The sequence below is a fragment of the Bufo bufo genome, chromosome 2 (genome assembly GCF_905171765.1).
Source record: "Bufo bufo chromosome 2, aBufBuf1.1, whole genome shotgun sequence".
Lineage (NCBI taxonomy): Eukaryota > Metazoa > Chordata > Amphibia > Anura > Bufonidae > Bufo > Bufo bufo.
The window spans coordinates 467806201-467823668 of record NC_053390.1 but is presented as its reverse complement, the minus strand read 5'-3'; the positions used below and the strand labels follow the sequence as shown (position 1 = coordinate 467823668).

At 41.5% G+C, this 17468-nt stretch overlaps 1 protein-coding gene across 6 annotated transcripts in view; it reads right to left on the bottom strand.

Moving 5' to 3' along the window:
- Window positions 1–5599: 5599 nt before the first annotated feature.
- The window catches only part of TJP3 (tight junction protein 3), a 100981-nt gene continuing 89112 nt past the window's right edge, over window positions 5600–17468 (bottom strand). For 4 of the 6 annotated variants that reach the window (XM_040417698.1, XM_040417697.1, XM_040417699.1 and 1 more), the window contains exon 21: window positions 5601–5893. In XM_040417698.1, coding sequence (XP_040273632.1) covers window positions 5784–5893 — 110 coding nt within the window. In that variant the 3' untranslated portion in view covers window positions 5601–5783. Of the gene's footprint in view, window positions 5894–17468 lie in introns of all 6 variants that reach the window. The other 2 variants (XM_040417696.1, XM_040417695.1) reach the window with 2 other exon arrangements.

Here is a 17468-nt window from a genome sequence, read left to right as displayed (position 1 = left end):
ATATATGGATGTCGTTTATTTGAAAAATTTTACAACTGAAAGTGAAAAGTCATTTTTTTGCAAAAAAAAATCTGTAAATTTCGATTAATAACAAAAAAAGTAAAAATGTCAGCAGCAATGAAATACCACCAAATGAAAGCTCTATTAGTGAGAAGAAAAGGAGGGTAAAATTCATTTGGGTGGTAAGTTGCATGACCGAGCAATAAACGGTCAAAGTAGTGTAGTGCAGAAGTGTAAAAAGTGGTCTGGTCATTAAGGGTGTTTAAGCTAGGGGAGCTGAGGTGGTTAACACACAAACATAGGAACTGTATTAAGGTTATTGGCAGGTCTAGCTGTATAAACATATAAGCTGTATTAGCAACCTAGGACAGGTCTTAGCTGGCCAGCTACACCCTTGACTTCAACACACTTATTCCACTTTCGCCTCCAGTGATTGGATGCTCTCAGAATAGGAGACTTCTTGCTGCTGCAGAAACCCTGTTACCGTCTCCTAACTGCATCATCGTCATCAGGACATCTTTGCTCACGCAGAAATTTCTTCATGTTCCAAAATAAAATAATCACTGGGACCCAGGTCTGGACTGTAGAGGGGATGGTTAAAGCGGTTGTCTCACTTCAGCAAATAGCATTTATCTGTAGAGAAAGTTAATGCAAGACACTTACTAATGTATTGTTATTGTCCATATTGCTGGCTTGCTTCATTTATCCATCACTTTATACACTTCTCGTTTCCATGGTTATGACCACCCTGCAATCCAGCAATGGTGGCCGTGCTTGAACACTATAGGAAAAAGCACTGGCCTATGTGTGCACCCACAGTCCTGGCCGCTAGAGAAACCAGCGCTTTTTCCTATAGCGTGAAAGCACGACCACCACTGATGGATTGCAGGGTGGTTGTAACTGTGGAAACGAGCAGTGTACAATGTGATGGAAAAATGAATCCAGCCAGTGAAGGAAGCAATATGGATGATAAGAATACATTACAAAGTGGCTTGTATTAATTTCCTTTACATATTGAATGCTATTTGCTGAAGTGAGGCAACCCCTTTAACTCCATGAAGTCTCATTCCTTGATAGCAGCTTGTGATTTGGGAGCCTTGAGAGTTGGCACATTGTTGTGAAGCAGCAACACACCTTTCCACAGCATTTCTCTTTGCCTCACGTAATGCTGTCATTGTTAAAGCATAGGTGTCTCCAGTAATGTTGTCTTGTATAGCATGGGATGGTGTTCAGACATGCAACACAGTGCCTATATCTTTGGCCATATACATAGTATTTAAAAATATATATATTTTTTTAAATGTGGAAGTTGATCTAACGCAGTGATGGCGAACCTATGGCACGGGTGCCAGAGGCGGCACTCAGAGCCCTCTCTGTGGGCACTTGCACCCTGGAAAAGTCTATGCCTCCGTGGCCGTGCTGCGGGCCGCAATGCATGAACACAGACCATGGGGCAGCCGCAGTGAATCGCGGACCTATTCACTTTAATGGGTCCACGATCTGCAAAAAGATAGAACATGTTCTATCTTTTTTTGGAACGGAAGTACGGGATGAAACCCCATGGAAGCACTCCGTAGGGTTCCGTTCCGCACCATTCAGGATTTGCGGACCCATTAAAGTGAATGGGTCAGCATCCGTGATGCAGAATGCACACGGAACGGTGCCCATGTATTGCGGGTCCGCAATATGGCAACAGGACACCTACAGTCATGTGCAGGAGGCCTTAGACTTTTCCTGCCCTTCATCAGCGCAGGCGCACTATGAACAGCACAGGCAGCGCACTGAGTGTAAACAGGCTTTTATAGCGAAAAGTACATGGAAGATATACTATACTGGACTGCAGAATTCAGGGGAAATTCCCATGTTGGCACTTTGTGATAAATATGTGGGTTTTGGGGTGCAGTTTGGGCACTCAGTCTCTAAAAGGTTCGCCATCACTGATCTAACGGAAATAACACAGAGACTTACCACGTGTGACCAGAGATTAGAGGTGGTGTCAATTGGAGAGGAACACCCCAGAAGAAGCGGACAGCGAAACCCAGGTTGGGCAAATTGATTTTATATGTGATGTGAACAAGTGTCAATCTTGTAAGTAAATTAAAATATGTAGTGTTTAAAGGATAAAAGAGCTGTGATTGCTGGTGGATATTGAGACCGAGGAGTTGGAATTGTTTTGAATAGAGATAAATTTGTCTCGTGGAAGTGTTGCTGTGTGTGAACTGTTCCTTACTGATGAAGTTCAAGTGCGGACCCTGAATTGCAGTTTATTTTAGTTAAAAAAGAAGAGACCTACTCCTGTTGTTTGGGACTGCTGCTGATTGTGCTGCTTGGAAGACCACACAAAATATCTTTTGTTTTCTGTCTTGTATAGAATGAATTCTAGTGGTAATGCCTTCTGTATCCCAAAAAACGGTTGCTATGTTCTTTCCAGCTGACTGTTGCACACAAAATTTCTTTGGAGTTGGTGACCCCTTGGTGCTTATTGCATAGACTCTTGTTTGGTCTCAGGATTATTGTGGTGGACCCGTGTTTCGGGAATAGAAGTCTCCTGGACTTTCTCTAAGCATGTCTAAATTCTCTTTGCCTTTGACATCCTCAAAACATCATACATGATGCTGGAAACGATGCCAACTGAAATGCCCAATTCATAAGCTATAACTAGTGTTGAGTGAATCAAAGTTAATGAAGTGGACTTTGAGCCGGATTTAAGGAGAAATTTGATTCCCTGCGAAGCCGAATTTCCACGTGCTTCATGGTAATGAATCCCTGAAATGGCACTAAAAAAAATAAATCATACCTCATCCATTTCAGCATGAAGAAGCCGCCAGAGCCATCTTGCTTGGAGATCCCGCTCGAAATCTCATGCGCGGTGACGTATGATGTCATCATGCCAGCCAATGTGTGTCATCACGCGCTGTGTGAATTTGCACTGGCCTTGTCGCGATCAAATGGATGAGGTATTTTTTTTTTTTATTAACCACTAAAATGCTTTAATATGGATCTCGCCACTTTCTTTGTAGACCTTCCTGTCACTTCCAGTGCTTTCATCAGGCTGAACTGCTACTGTGTGTGCTGCATGTCCAGACATGTCTCAACCTGCGCAAATAAGCTCAACCCGGACAGAACATGCTGGGGTTGATAACTTATTGAACACCCCTCGTATCTCACAAAAGTGCTACGCAATGATTCAGGGTCTAAGTAAAAACGAAAGGTTTTGCATGCAAGTTCAATCACTTTTATCTGCGACTGTGTTCAGCGTCTCTTTTCATGCGGATGCAATCGGTTTTTGATGCTTTTTTCAGGTGTGTGAAGAAAAACTAAAGAATAACACAATATCTAACAACCATCAGTGAAAAATGCATTGCATCCAGATGTATTCAGTTTTTCACACAACCCCTTAAAATTCTACAGGACCAGGGCTGTGGAAAAAGCATAATAGAACATGCTGCAATTTTTCCTGAATGCAGTGATGATCAGTGATGAATAGCGTTCATGTACAGAGACCCACTGAAATGAATGGGTCAGGATTCAGTCTGGATGCTATGCGTTCAGAACATGCATAGCATCTGGACAGGAAGGTCTGTTGTGTGAAAGAGGCCTTAGTGGGTGGATTAAAGAGCGGTTTCCACCTCCTGTGCTGAAAGAGTTTGAGGCCTTCTTAGAACACATTTGTAGATAACAATTTCAGATAAAAAAAAAAAATTCCCAGTATCCGGCTCTGTCTTTGGTTTCCAAGTGTTACAGGCATCTGTCCCTCCCTGACCAATGTTACTTGGATTAGGCTACTTTCACACTAGCGCTTGATCGGATCCGTTCTGAACGGATCCGATCATATTAATGCAGACGGAGGCTCCGTTCAGTACGGATCCGTCTGCATTAATAACTTAGAAAAATTTCTAAGTGCGAAAGTAGCCTGAGCGGATCCGTTCAGACTTTCAATGTAAAGTCAATGGGGGACGGATCCGCTTGAAGATTGAGCCATATGGTGTCATCTTCAAGCGGATCCGTTCCCATTGACTTACATTGTAAGTCTGGACGGATCCGCACGGCCAGGCGGACACCCGAACGCTGCAAGCAGCGTTCAGCTGTCCGCCTGGCCGTGCGGAGGCTGAACGCCGCCAGACTGATGCAGTCTGAGCGGATCCGCATCCATTCAGACTGCATCAGGGCTGGACGAAGCGTTCTGCTCCGCTCGTGAGCCCCTTCAAACGGAGCTCACGAGCGGACAGCAGAACGCTAGTGTGAAAGTAGCCTTACTCCTACCGGTAACAAAAACCATAATAGCACTAGTATTCTCTTCTTGAGTTTTCTTGCTTTTAGGCTACACGCACACGAACGTATTTTGTTTCAGTGTCCATTCCGTTATATTTATTTTTAGGATAGCATGTGGACCCATTCATTTCAATGGGTCCGCAAAAAATGCAGACAGCACACCGTGTGTTGTCCGCATCAGTATGTCCGTCCCGTAACCCAGTAAAAAAAAAATAGAACATGTCCTATTCTTGTCAGTTTTGCGGACAAGGATAAGCATTGTTGCAATGGATCCGCAAACAAAAATGGATGACATACGGATGTCATCCTTTTTTGCGGATCGCAAAACACATACAGTCGTGTGCATGTAGCCTTATGTTGCAGTTTTTTTTCTGTCCAGCAGTGGTAGGTCCTTTCCATGGGTGCCAGAAAAACATAACCGGTAAGGCTTCTTTCACTCTTGTGTTTCACTAACGTTTGCAAGCGTGTGCTGCCGGAAGTCCGCCCTGTCCCCATTCTCTATAATGGGGACAGGACAGAGATCCGGCCACAGCATAGCAAACATGTCAAGAAACGGCTGGACAAAATAAGCAGCTTGCCCTGCTGGAATAGCCTACCGGACAAGCCTTATGCTTGTGAAAGAAGCCCAAGAGTAGTCCACATACCTTAGTAAACCAAATAAACTGGTACATTCGTTATGATCTCCTTATTCAAATGTTGTTGTCCCCATGTAGATCACTGACCTTTGTCACAAAAATAACAGCAATAGGGTGAGGAGCTTTTGGTGCATGGTGATGCCCTCTTTGCACTGAACATCTCATTTGCATAACACAAAAGGCTTGATTCCTCAGCATTGAAGGCACTGATCTGATCACTGATGGGGCAACAACTTTTGAATTAGGAGACAAAGAATCTACCAGTTCATGTTTTACTACTCAGGTATGTGGTGACAGATTCTTTTTAAGAATTAAACATGAACAAATAAATTGTCTCCCTCAAAGCGGATACCTCCAATACACAGCACTCATACCTGCTGAAAAATTTGGGATTCATAAATGCCAGACTGTCAGATTCGGAAACATGGTTTTAACCTGGCTAGAAGTGTGAATTCAAACACAGCATATTTTTTCTGCAACTGGAAATCAGTTCCATTCATCTGCCTGGGGTTGTTTATGCAGCTTGTGCATGGATTTCTGCAAGACCCATGCAGATGTATGGGACATTTCTGCAACATGTGATTTCACCCTAACATATTTGAACTGAATTGCAGTGGAATCAGACCAATAGTGTAACAAGACTTCAAGTGGTTACGTTTTTCAGGACATGCTGTTGTATTCCCTTATGGTTTTTTCAGATGAAACCAATAACTGGCCGTAGATATGAAAAAAAAAAACTATTTATTATACATACTGTAAAAACAATGTATTATGCAAATGTTTTGTTCCAAGCGGCTTCTGCTTATAAAATACAGAAAGCTGGTGAAAGCTTTATCTTAGACTGTGTTTAATAGTGTCATCTACGGGATCATCTCTTTACAGGTCAGTGGCTGGACCTCCCCAGCTGTAATCTTCATCCTCAGAGCTGGAACTTCTGGCATGGTTAAATTTTTTGCGAAGTGCATTGTGCTCATATTCCCTGCTGAAGATTAACAGATAACCAGTTATTTTGCTGAATAGTCAAAGGAATATAACATCAATCGAGTGAGACTAGAGGACTTTCACTGTATTTATTTCATGAATATCCACTCACTTTTCCTCAACAATAAAGGCAGTAACAAAATGCAGAATAGTAACTTTCCAGGGAACAACTACATGTAAGAACTGCATCATTCTTTTTAATAAAAAGTTCTAAGAAGAATATTTCAGAATAATTCTTGACTGCATCAGAAATCATGTTTATCCATGTGAATGCAGGTGATTTTAGTGCACTAGTTATCCCTTTTCCCCAAATTACATACAAATTTTCTTATAAGGGCTCTTTCACACCTGCGTTGTTCTGTTCCGGCATAGAGTTCCGTCGTCGGGGCTCTATGCCGGAAGAATCCTGATCAGGATTATCCTAATGCATTCTGAATGGAGAGAAATCCGTTCAGGATGCATCAGGATGTCTTCAGTTCCGGAACGGAACGTTTTTTGGCCGGAGAAAATACCGCAGCATGCTGCGCTTTTTGCTCCGGCCAAAAATCCGGAACACTTGCCGCAATGCCGGATCCGGAATTAATGCCCATTGAAAGGCATTGATTCGGATCCGGCCTTAAGCTAAACGTCGTTTCGGCGCATTGCCGGAGCCGACATTTAGCTTTTTCTGAATGGTTACCATGGCTGCCGGGACGCTAAAGTCCTGGCAGCCATGGTAAGGCTACTTTCACACTAGCGTTCGGGTGTCCGCTCGTGCGCTCCGTTTGAAGGGGCTCACGAGCGGTCCTGAACGCATCCGTCTGGCCCCAATGCATTCTCAGTGGAGACGGATCCACTGAGAATGCATCCGCCTGCCAGCGTTCAGCCTCCGCTCCGCTCAGTGAGCGGACACCTGAACGCTGCTTGCAGCGTTCGGGTGTCCGCCTGGCCGTGCGGAGGCGAGCGGATCCGTCCAGACTTACAATGTAAGTCAATGGGGACGGATCCAATTGAAGATGACACCATATGGCTCAATCTTCAAGCGGATCCGTTCCCCATTGACTTACAATGTAAAGTCTGAACGGATCCGCTCAGACAACTTTCACAATTAGAAAATTTTCTAAGTTTTAATGCAGACGCATCCGTTCTGAACGGATGCAAACGTCTGCATTATCGGAGCGGATCCGTCTGATGAAACATCAGACGGATCCGCTCCGAACGCTAGTGTGAAAGTAGCCTAAAGTGTAGCGGGGAGCGGGGGAGCAGCATACTTACCGTCCGTGCGGCTCCCGGGGCGCCCCAAGCGCATGGATCATGTGATCGCATTGGACACGTCATCCAGGCGCATGGGGCGCCCTGACGTCATTCTGGAGCGCCCCGGGAGCCGCACGGACTGTAAGTATACCGCTCCCCGCTCCTACTATGGCAACCAGGACTTTAATAGCGTCCTGGGTGCCATAGTAACACTGAAAGCATTTTGAAGACGGTTCCGTCTTCAAATGCTTTCAGTACACTTGCGTTTTTCCGGATCCGGAGTGTAATTCCGGCAAGTGGAGTACATGCCGGATCCGGACAATGCAAGTGTGAAAGAGGCCTTACTTCTCTTTATATCGCCATGTCTGAAAATTCCCAGAAGTACTGGGAGCTGAAGCCCCACCAATTACATACTGAGGACCTACCCGAAGGATAGGGGATAAATCACGCAGAAAAAGATGACCTATCCTCTGGATAGGTCATTAATATCAGATCGGTGGTGGTCCCAGATGTTGGACCCCCACCAATGAGCGCTGTGGCCTTTTCCTAAGCTATGAGACATCACCGTACATTGGTCACATGGCCTAGTTGTAATACCAAGTACAGCCGCTATACATTGTATGGCATTGTGCTTGGAAAGCTGCTGGGAGCCAGCTGCACTCACCAAAGCTCTGGTGAAATCAGACCCATGCTGATGTGATAATGATGGCCTATCCTGAGGATAGCTTATTATCAATTCCTGAATACCCCCTTTAAGTATTAACACATAACAAAAGAGTATTTATATTTGATATCACTATAATTGTACGGTGCCTGAGAGTATAGGCAACATGTCATTATTACCATACACTGAACGCTTTAAAAACTAAATCTGTAAAACAATGGTGCAGTTGTGTATTTTTTTTTTTTCAGTTACACCCTATTAGCCTTTCATGAGCCAGCTGATATAAAAAAAAAAACATTTTTCCTCCCTGCTTTCCAAGAGCCAAAACTTTTTTGTTCACATAGCTGAATGGGGGAACTTGTTTTTTTGCAGGGCAAGTTGCATTTTTTAATGTCACTATTTAGTTCACAGTGTCATGAATTTAAAAATGGGAATAAAGTCATCTGTGGGGGTGAAATGAAAAAAAAAAAAGCAATAGGTTTTTTGGTGTTTTATTTTTATGGCGTTCATTGTGTGCCAAAAATTACTTGATGGCAGGTCAGTTCAAATACAGAGATACCAAATTTATATAGTTTATATGATGTTCCACAGGTTTTTTTGGGGTGAGCTGTAGTTTTTAGTAGGACTACTTTAGTGTACTTTAATTTGATAATGTTTTAAATTTTTCTGTTTGCAATAAATATTTTTTATTTTATAATAGTTTGGACGTTTCCAGACAGAGCAATACCAATTATGTTTATTTTTATTAGGAAAGGGGGGAGATTTGAATTGTTAATATTTTTTTTTCTATAAAACTTTTAGTCCACTTAGGTAACTTGAATATGTGGTCTTCTGATTGCTTGTACCATAAACTGCAATAGAATACTACTGGGATTTTCTTCCTGTTAAGTCCTGCTGCAGGCTGGGCTTAACAGGCAGCCCTGGAAGCCTTCACATCAGAACCTTACAATTTTGCCATGCAGGCTTTAATTGGAGGACAGAGGATGCTCCCTCCAACTGTTTAACCACCATGGCATATAACAGGTTAAATGACTGGGATTGGAGAACTCTAATTCAGTCACTGCAGCAGAGTGTCAATTGTATTATCATAATCATGTATGGAGTGGAATCAACTTGTAACCATGTTTCATACAACAATTGCCTGCTGCTAATCTACTACAGTATTACATCATGGTGTGTGAAGAGTTTTTTTCCCAGATCCCAATACATTTTATACAATATTAAATGGTGCCATTAGAAAGTACAACTGCTCCTGGAAAAAGGCAAGCCCTCAGATGGCTATGTGTATGGAAAAATAAAAGAAAGGCAATAAAAAAAAAAAAAAAAAAAACAGCCTCAAGTATATGTTTCAAAATAAAAGACTGATCATATATTTTCATGTAATTTTAGAATCATCATTATAAAACCTACTTGTATGCAATAATCTGATGTACATAACCAAATTTACATATAACTTCTCATTTTAAAAGGAACACCCTGGGCAAGACTGATCCATTGTGTTATGCCTACAGCAGTGCAAGAGGGGGTGGAACATGTCCTTTGGGTCACCTGGATTTTGGGTATAGAGCTCAGGACATGGGTTGCTAGATGGCCGCTAGCACATCCGTAATATCCAGTCCCCATAGCTCGGTGTGCTTTTATTGTGTAAAAAAGACGATTTGATACATATGCTAATTAACATAAGAGTCATATCTTACTTGTGTGACCAGAGAAGAGTCATATTTTCAAGCTCTGACTTATCTCAAGTTAATTTTTATATGTATCAAATCGGGTTTTATACACAATAAAAGCACACAGAGCTATGGGGACTGGGTATTGCAGATGTGCTAGCGGCCATCTAGCAACCCATGACCTCAGCTCTATACACAAAATCCCGGTGACAGGTTCCCTTTAAGATCCTGCACTAAGCATAAGTCTGTGTGCTGTGCCTGAAGTTTTCCTTGAACTAAAAATACTTTGATATTTGGATTTTGAATGACCATATTTAATGTTTTCATAAATCAGATTTATTTTTTTATTGACATTTTTGTTATTTTAATATACATAACATACAATGAGGTATAACCAGGATTATTGTGCATAAAACTGGACCTGTTCCAATGATTGTACACCATCTGGTATGATACAACATAAGAGTACATTGCAGAACAACCAATGTCCCTTCCCCTATCCTCCCCTTCCAATTATTTATTCCATTCAAACTGAATAATAATCTTAAATTACCTTCAGATCTGATAACTGATACCACTCTGTATATTGAAAGTTTCGCATGAGCTTTTGTATCTCTCTATTGGACAGGTGTTTGCGAATATAAGTTTTCCATTTGTCAAGGAAGTTTGTTGATGTATAGTTTTTCTACCTCCAGCTGATCCATTAATAAAAAGTATCTCATTTTCACCTGAATTTCTGCGTCTGAGGGTGTGTGTGGCACTAACCAAGTGCACAGTAAACACCGGAGTGCTACTAATAAGACACCATGTACTAATCTAGGCACTTTCATTTTCTCCGGATAACCATGAAATACCACTAGTGGCTCACATGGTAATTCTATCTGCCAGGTTGTAGTAATCCAAGATAAGATCTTTTCCCATTAGGCCTGAATCAAATGGGCAAGCCCAGATGCAATGATCCAAGCCTGCCTTTGGCATATTACACTTAGGACATGCTACTATCTTTGGATTTGCAGCTGAAGCGGGGATATTAAAAAGCATATATTGCCCTATGTATTAGCTTAAAGTGTGTTTCTCTCCATCTCTCACATGATACTGCTCTCCTCACTCTTACCCATCCTGCCATCAATTTGTCTCTCCTGTCTATAGATCCTAACAATGATTTCCATCCCTGAAATAATTGTGGAGTAAGCTTACTGTTTTCTCCTTCTCTCAAAGTTATATATTGTAACTGGATTAGCTCATGGGACCGCCGTCTCCTGGGATAGACAGGCGCTATAGGCACATAAAACACAGTCCAGTCCAAGCAAGTATGGTGCAACTGGCCTCAAGCAGTTTTATTGACTTTTACAGAAAAAGAATTAAACACAACAGTTCAAAACAAATGAAATACCTGGCCGTCTGGCCACTACTTCTAAACAGGCAGTAGTCCCTAACTACATGAAACTGAGCCTTGTGCCCAGCTCCATCAACCAAACACACTGTTGTTTTTCACTCACCCCGCAGGGTTCTTCCCAGGAGCAGAGAGATCAGCTAGTGAGCTGTTTGCCCTTTTATAGCACACTCAGGTTCCAAGGTGATTAGCCACAGTTACCCTGAATACCTGGAGTGGCTAATTGGAGCAGGGACCCACCCAACTCTCCCTGCTCCAAGCAGCCAGGCCCTTCTAACCAGGTTTTTTAACAAAACCCTTGCAAAGAGAAAACCTAGTTTTCCTTGCTGTCAATTCCCTGGCTGTTTTTTAGAACGTATAGGACAGGAACCTAGGTGAAATGTAGACTCCTTCTACCACTTTCCCCCTGGTCCTGTCACAAAAAATAAAATAAAATAGATTTTATATATATATATATATATATATATATATATAATATCTCTCAGTGGAAGTTTAAGTTCCATTTGTTCTAGGAGAATATCAAAACGATTAGAAACACACTCCTGTGGTACTGTAGGCATACTATACCTATCATGCAGCTCAAGCAAATACATATATCGAAGTTCTTTATCATGTATTATGTGTTTTAAGGAATGAATACCCATTGATCTCCATGTTTGAAACAGCTTGTTGGTCTTCCCCATAACAAATTCTGGGTGTTTACATAGAGGCATATGTTTAGATGCTAAAAATGATAAACCAAACACCAGTTTTTTCAACCCCCCCCCTGCACCTCTGAATGATTTTATGGCGGCGGGAGGTGCAGGGGGGCGGGTGGTGCGGCAGGCGGGATCGCGATCCCCTGCCCGCCTCCTCTTGAATAATCATTGGTGGCCAGTGGTTATACCAGAGTGTCCGCACATTGCTGACACTCTGGTATAAACGGCTGACATCTGTGATGCGATGTCAGCCGTTTAACCCTTTCCATACCGCGGTCCGTACGGACCGCGTTATGGAATAGCAGAGGTTAACAGTCGGGAGCTCCCTCCCTCTCCCATCGGGGGGCTACTGTGCCTTTGCAGCCCCCCGACAGAATGGGGTGACAGAGGGAGGGAGCCCCCCTCCTTACCCTTCCCAGTCTGCGCAGTTGTGGCCACAACTGAGCAAACGGGGAAGGTTCCCATGGCAACAGGACGCCTTCTCAGGCATCCTGCTGTCCATGGTGCTGAACAGATCTGTGCTAAAGGCATAGATCTGTTCAGACAAAGTAAGTAAAATACAGTACAGTACACTATATATTGTACTGTACTGTATTATACAGACATCAGACCCACTGGATCTTCAAGAACCAAGTGGATCTGGGTCAAAAAAAGTAAAAAAAAAAAGTAAAAAAAAAACAAAAAAAAAAAAACACATTACTGATTAAAAATGAAAAAAATAAAATTCCCTACACGTTTGATATCACCGCGTCCATAACGACCTGATCTATAAAACGGTCATGTTACTTTACCCGAACGGTGAACGCCATAAAAAATAAAAGACTATGATGAAATTGAAATTTTGCCCACCTTACTTCCCAAAAAGGGTAATAAAAGTGATCAAAAAAGTCGCATGTACGCCAAAATAGTACCAATCAGTCATCTCATCCCGCAAAAATCATACCCTACCCAAGATAATCGCCCAAAAACTGAAAAAACTATGGCTCTTAGACTATGGAGACACTAAAACATGATTTTTTTTGTTTCAAAAATGAAATCATTGTGTAAAACTTACATAAATAAAAAAAAAATGCTATACATATTAGGTATCGCCGCGTCCGTGACAACCTGCTCTATAAAATTACCACATGATCTAACCTGTCAGATGAATGTTGTAAATAACAAAAAAAAAAACGGTGCCAAAAAAGCTATTTCTTGTTACCTTGCCGCACAAAAAGTGTAAGAGCAACCAAAAATCTTATGTACCCTAAACTAGTACCAACAAAACTGCCACCCTATCCCGTAGTTTCTAAAATGGGGTCACTTTTTTGGAGTTTCTACTCTAGGGGTGCATCAGGTGGGCTTCAAATGGGACATAGTGTCAAAAAAAAACAGTCCAGCAAAATCCGCCTTCCAAAAACCGTATGGCATTCCTTTCCTTCTGCACCCTGCCATGTGCCCGTACAGCAGTTTACAACCACATATGGGGTGTTTCTGTAAACTACAGAATCCGGGCCATAAATAATGAGTTTTGTTTGGCTGTTAACCCTTGCTTTGTAACTGGAAAAAAAATATTAAAATGGAAAATCTGCCAAAAAAGTGAAATGTTGAAATTGTATCCATTTTCCATTAAATCTTGTGCAACACCTAAAGGGTTAACAAAGTTTGTAAAATCAGTTTTGAATACCTTGAGGGGTGTAGTTTCTTAGATGGGGTCACTTTCATGGAGTTTCTACTCTAGGGGTGCATCAGGGGGGCTTCAAATGGGACATGGTGTCAAAAAAACAGTCCAGCAAAATCTGGCTTCCAAAAAACATACGGCGCACCTTTCCCTCTACGCCCTACTGTGTGCCCGTACAGTAGTTTACGGCCACACATGGGGTGTTTCTGCAAAATACAGAATCGGGGCAATAAATTCAGCATTCTGTTTGGCTGTTAACCCTTGCTTTGTTACTGGAAAAAATGGATTAAAATGGAAAATTTGCCAAAAAAAAAATCTAAAATTCTGAAATGTTATCACCATTTGCCATTAACTCTTGTGGAACACCTAAAGGGTTAACGACGTTTGTAAAATCAGTTTTGAATACCTTGAGGGGTGTAATTTCTAGAATGGGGTCATTTTGGGTGGTTTCCATTATGTGAGCCTCACAAAGTGACTTCAGACCTGAACTGGTCCCTAAAAAGTGGGTTTTTAAAGATTTATGAAAAATTTCAAGATTTGCTTCTAAACTTCTAAGCCTTGTAACATCCCCCAAAAATAAAATATCATTCCCAAATTGATCCAAACATGAAGTAGACATATGGGGAATGTAAAGTAATAACTATTTTTGTAGGTATTACTATGTATTATAGAAGTAGAGAAATTTAAACTTGGAAATTTGCAATTTTTTAAAAAAAAATTGGTAAATTTGGTATTTTTTTTATAAATAAAAAAGAATCTCTGGATCCATATGAGGTACAGGGCTAGTTTTATCTGTGTTAGAAAGAGAGATTGTCATGTACTATATGAGGTCTGATATTCATATTTTAGAATAATCATGGGATAACCCCTTTAAGTCATGAATGCTGAAGAAAACATCATACAAGTGAAGTCAGTTTAGGGATGATACGCCTTCAATTACAAGATCCGTAATGAATTTGATGCATCAGTTATACCTTTTCTATTTTTATTATTACCCTTAGGCCTCTTTCACACTACAGTATTTTGCGTTCAGTATACTGGACGTTTTTTGAGTTCAGTATACGGAACAGATACTGAACCATTCATTTCAATGGTTCAGCAAAAAATACTGAAGTGTCTCCGTGTGCATTCCGTTTCAGTATTTCAGTATTTCCGTGCCGTGGAAAGATAGAACATGTCCTATGTTTGTCCGCAAATCACGGTCCGTGGCTCCATTAAAGTCAATGGGTCCGCAAAAAAACGGAATGCATACGGAAGGCATCCGTATGTCATCCGTTTTTTGCGGATCCGTCATTAACAAATGCTAGGCCCAGCCCACTGTGGCCATGTGTTTCTTGTTGCCAAACTTTGGCTGAGCACAAATACAGGTGGCTTCCGTTTTTGATCCGTGAAAAACGGACCGTATACGGGAACCATACGGAAACCATACTGAAAGGTTTTTGCGGACATACTGAACGGAAACGGAGACACAACGGAACCCAAAAACGGGACAACGGATCCGTGAAAAACGGAACGCAAAACACTGAAATGGACATACTGTAGTGTGAAAGAGGCCTTAAAGAGATTTTCTGGGAATCTTCACTATTAACTTATGGCCCCTAGCCTATATTTACTCTTCCCAGAATTCAAGAGGAGCATTTCCTGGCCTATAAGACTCCTCAAGCTGCTTAGGCGCTCTCCATAAGGAAATATCCCCCAAATCCTGACCTAGGTCTCTCACCCAGTTAAGCCAGTACTCTTTGCTCTGCATGGATGAGGGTTCAATCACCCCAAAACAGCTGTTTGCAGATGAGGTGCTGGCTTAATTATTATCCAAGTCCTGTCTCAAGGCCTGTTTAAAAGGTTGAACATTGACTTATAGTAGGGATGCCCAACCTGCGGCCCTCCAGCTGTTGCAAAACTACAACTCCCATCATGCTTGTACAGCCTATAGCTATTAGGGCATGTTGGGAGTTGTAGTTTTGCATCATCTGGAGTGCCACAGGTTAAGCATCTCTGACTTATAGAATTACCTACCTTACATCTGCTGGAATTAGAGGCAGAGCTTAACCTCTTCAATATCAAGCCAGTTTTCACCATAAGAACCAAACCATATTTTGCAAAACTGACATGTTTCACTTTATGTGGTAATAACTCTGGAACGCTTTTACGTATCCAAGCCATTCTGAGATTGTACATCATTTGAGTCCATATTTATAAAAAAAATCTACCGAAAATTTGGAAAGAGTCTCAATTTTTGAAAATGTGAATTTCTCTGCTTTTAAAGCAGATGGTGATACCTCATAAAATAGTTGTTACTGTAAATTTCCCAGATGTCTACTTCACCTTAGCATCATTTTGAGAAAATGTCATTTTATTCTTTAGGACTTTAGAAAGCTTAGAATTGTAGAAGCAATTCTTAAAATTACGAAAATTTCCAAACCCACTTTTTTAAGGACCAGTTCATTTCTGAAGTCACTTTCTGGGGCTTACATAATAGACACCACCCATAAATGGTCCTATTTTAGAAACTAAACCCCTCGAGTTATTCAAAACTGATTTTACAAACTTTGTTAACCCTTTCGGTGTTCAACAAGAATAAGGAAAATGGAGGTGAAATTTCTAAATGTAAATTTTTTTTTGCAGATTTTCCATTTTTATCTATTTTTATGTAACACTGCAAGGGTTAACAGCCAAACAAAACTCAATATTTATTACCCTGATTTTGCAGGAAACACCCCATATGTGGTTATAAACTGCTGTATGGGCACATGGCAGGGCACAGAAGGGAAAGAGTGCCATATGGATTTTGGAGAGCAGATGTCGCTGGGATAATTTTAAGTTGACACTTGAAGACCCCCTCATGCACCCCTACAGTAGAAACTCTCAAAACGTGACCCTATTTTGTAAACTACGGGATGAGGAGATAGTTTTATTGGTACTATTTTGGGGTACATATGAATTTTTATCGGTCGATATTACGCTTTTTGTGAGGCAAGGTTATAAAAAAAATGGCTGTTGACAGGATAGATCATGTGGTGTTTTTATAGAGCAGGTTGATACGGAACAGACAATACTAAATAGGTGTATTTTTTTTTCCTCCATTTTCTGAAAGCTACATTTCTTTTATTTTTCTGCCAAATCGTCTTATGCAAGGGCTCTTTTTTGCAGGAAGACCTGACATTTTTATTGGTACCATTTTTGGGTACATATGATTTTTTGATCATTCAATGTGACACTTTTTTGCAGCAAGGTGACCAAAGAATTGGTTGTTTTGGCACAGTTTCATTTTATTTTTTTATTTACTAACCTTAGGGGGTAGATCATAGGGGGTAATATTTTTATAGAGCAGGTTGTTACAGCCGTGGTGATACCTAACATGTCTACTTTTTAAATAAATTTATCTCAGTTTTACACAATAAAAGCTTTTTTGAAAAAAAATTATAATCATGTTTTAGCATCTCCATTTTGTGAAAGCGATGTTTTTTAAATTTTTTAGGGCAATTTTCTTACGTAAGGGCTCATTTTTTGCAGGAAGAGATGACGGTTTGATTGGTACTATTTTGGGGTACATATGTCTTTTTGATCGCTTGGCATTACACTTTTTGTGATGTAAGGGGATTAATAAAATAGCTTTTTTGCACTGTTTTATATATATATTTTTTTTTACAACGTTCACCTGAGGTGGTAGATCATGTGACATTTTGGTAGAGCCTGTGTAAGGCATCGGAGTTGCCATAGCATCCATTGGCCTCCTGTTACTGCAGTGCGGAGAGGAGGGGTGCAATGGAGTCAGAGGGAGTCCCTTCCCTCTGTAAACCCCTTACGTGCAACGGTCACTGCTGACCGCGTCATGTGAACGGTTACTCCACCAGTATTGCCACATACAGCGATGCCGGCGGATGCAGCCAGGCCCGTGCTGCTGACCAGGCAGGCGCAGCTCCTGCACCCGCCCCATCACATCACGTACATGCACGTGGGGATGTGGCAAGTGTCCGCATTCCTTCACGTACATGTGTGTGATAATGCGCAAATGGGTTAAGAGCTCATTTGCATACCCTCTGACCTAATGAAAGACACATAATTGCCAGTTTCCCACCGCTCTGGTCCTGCTTCCCGGTTATTTCCCCCATCTTCTGATCCCTGGCTTGTTTACTTTCAGTCCAGATATGGTCATCTGTGCCGCTGCAGCCAATAACTGGCTACAGCATTGACATGTCCCCAAGTGGCATGTGACCTAACAGTGACATGCCACTAAAGCCAGTCATTGGCTGCAACGGCAC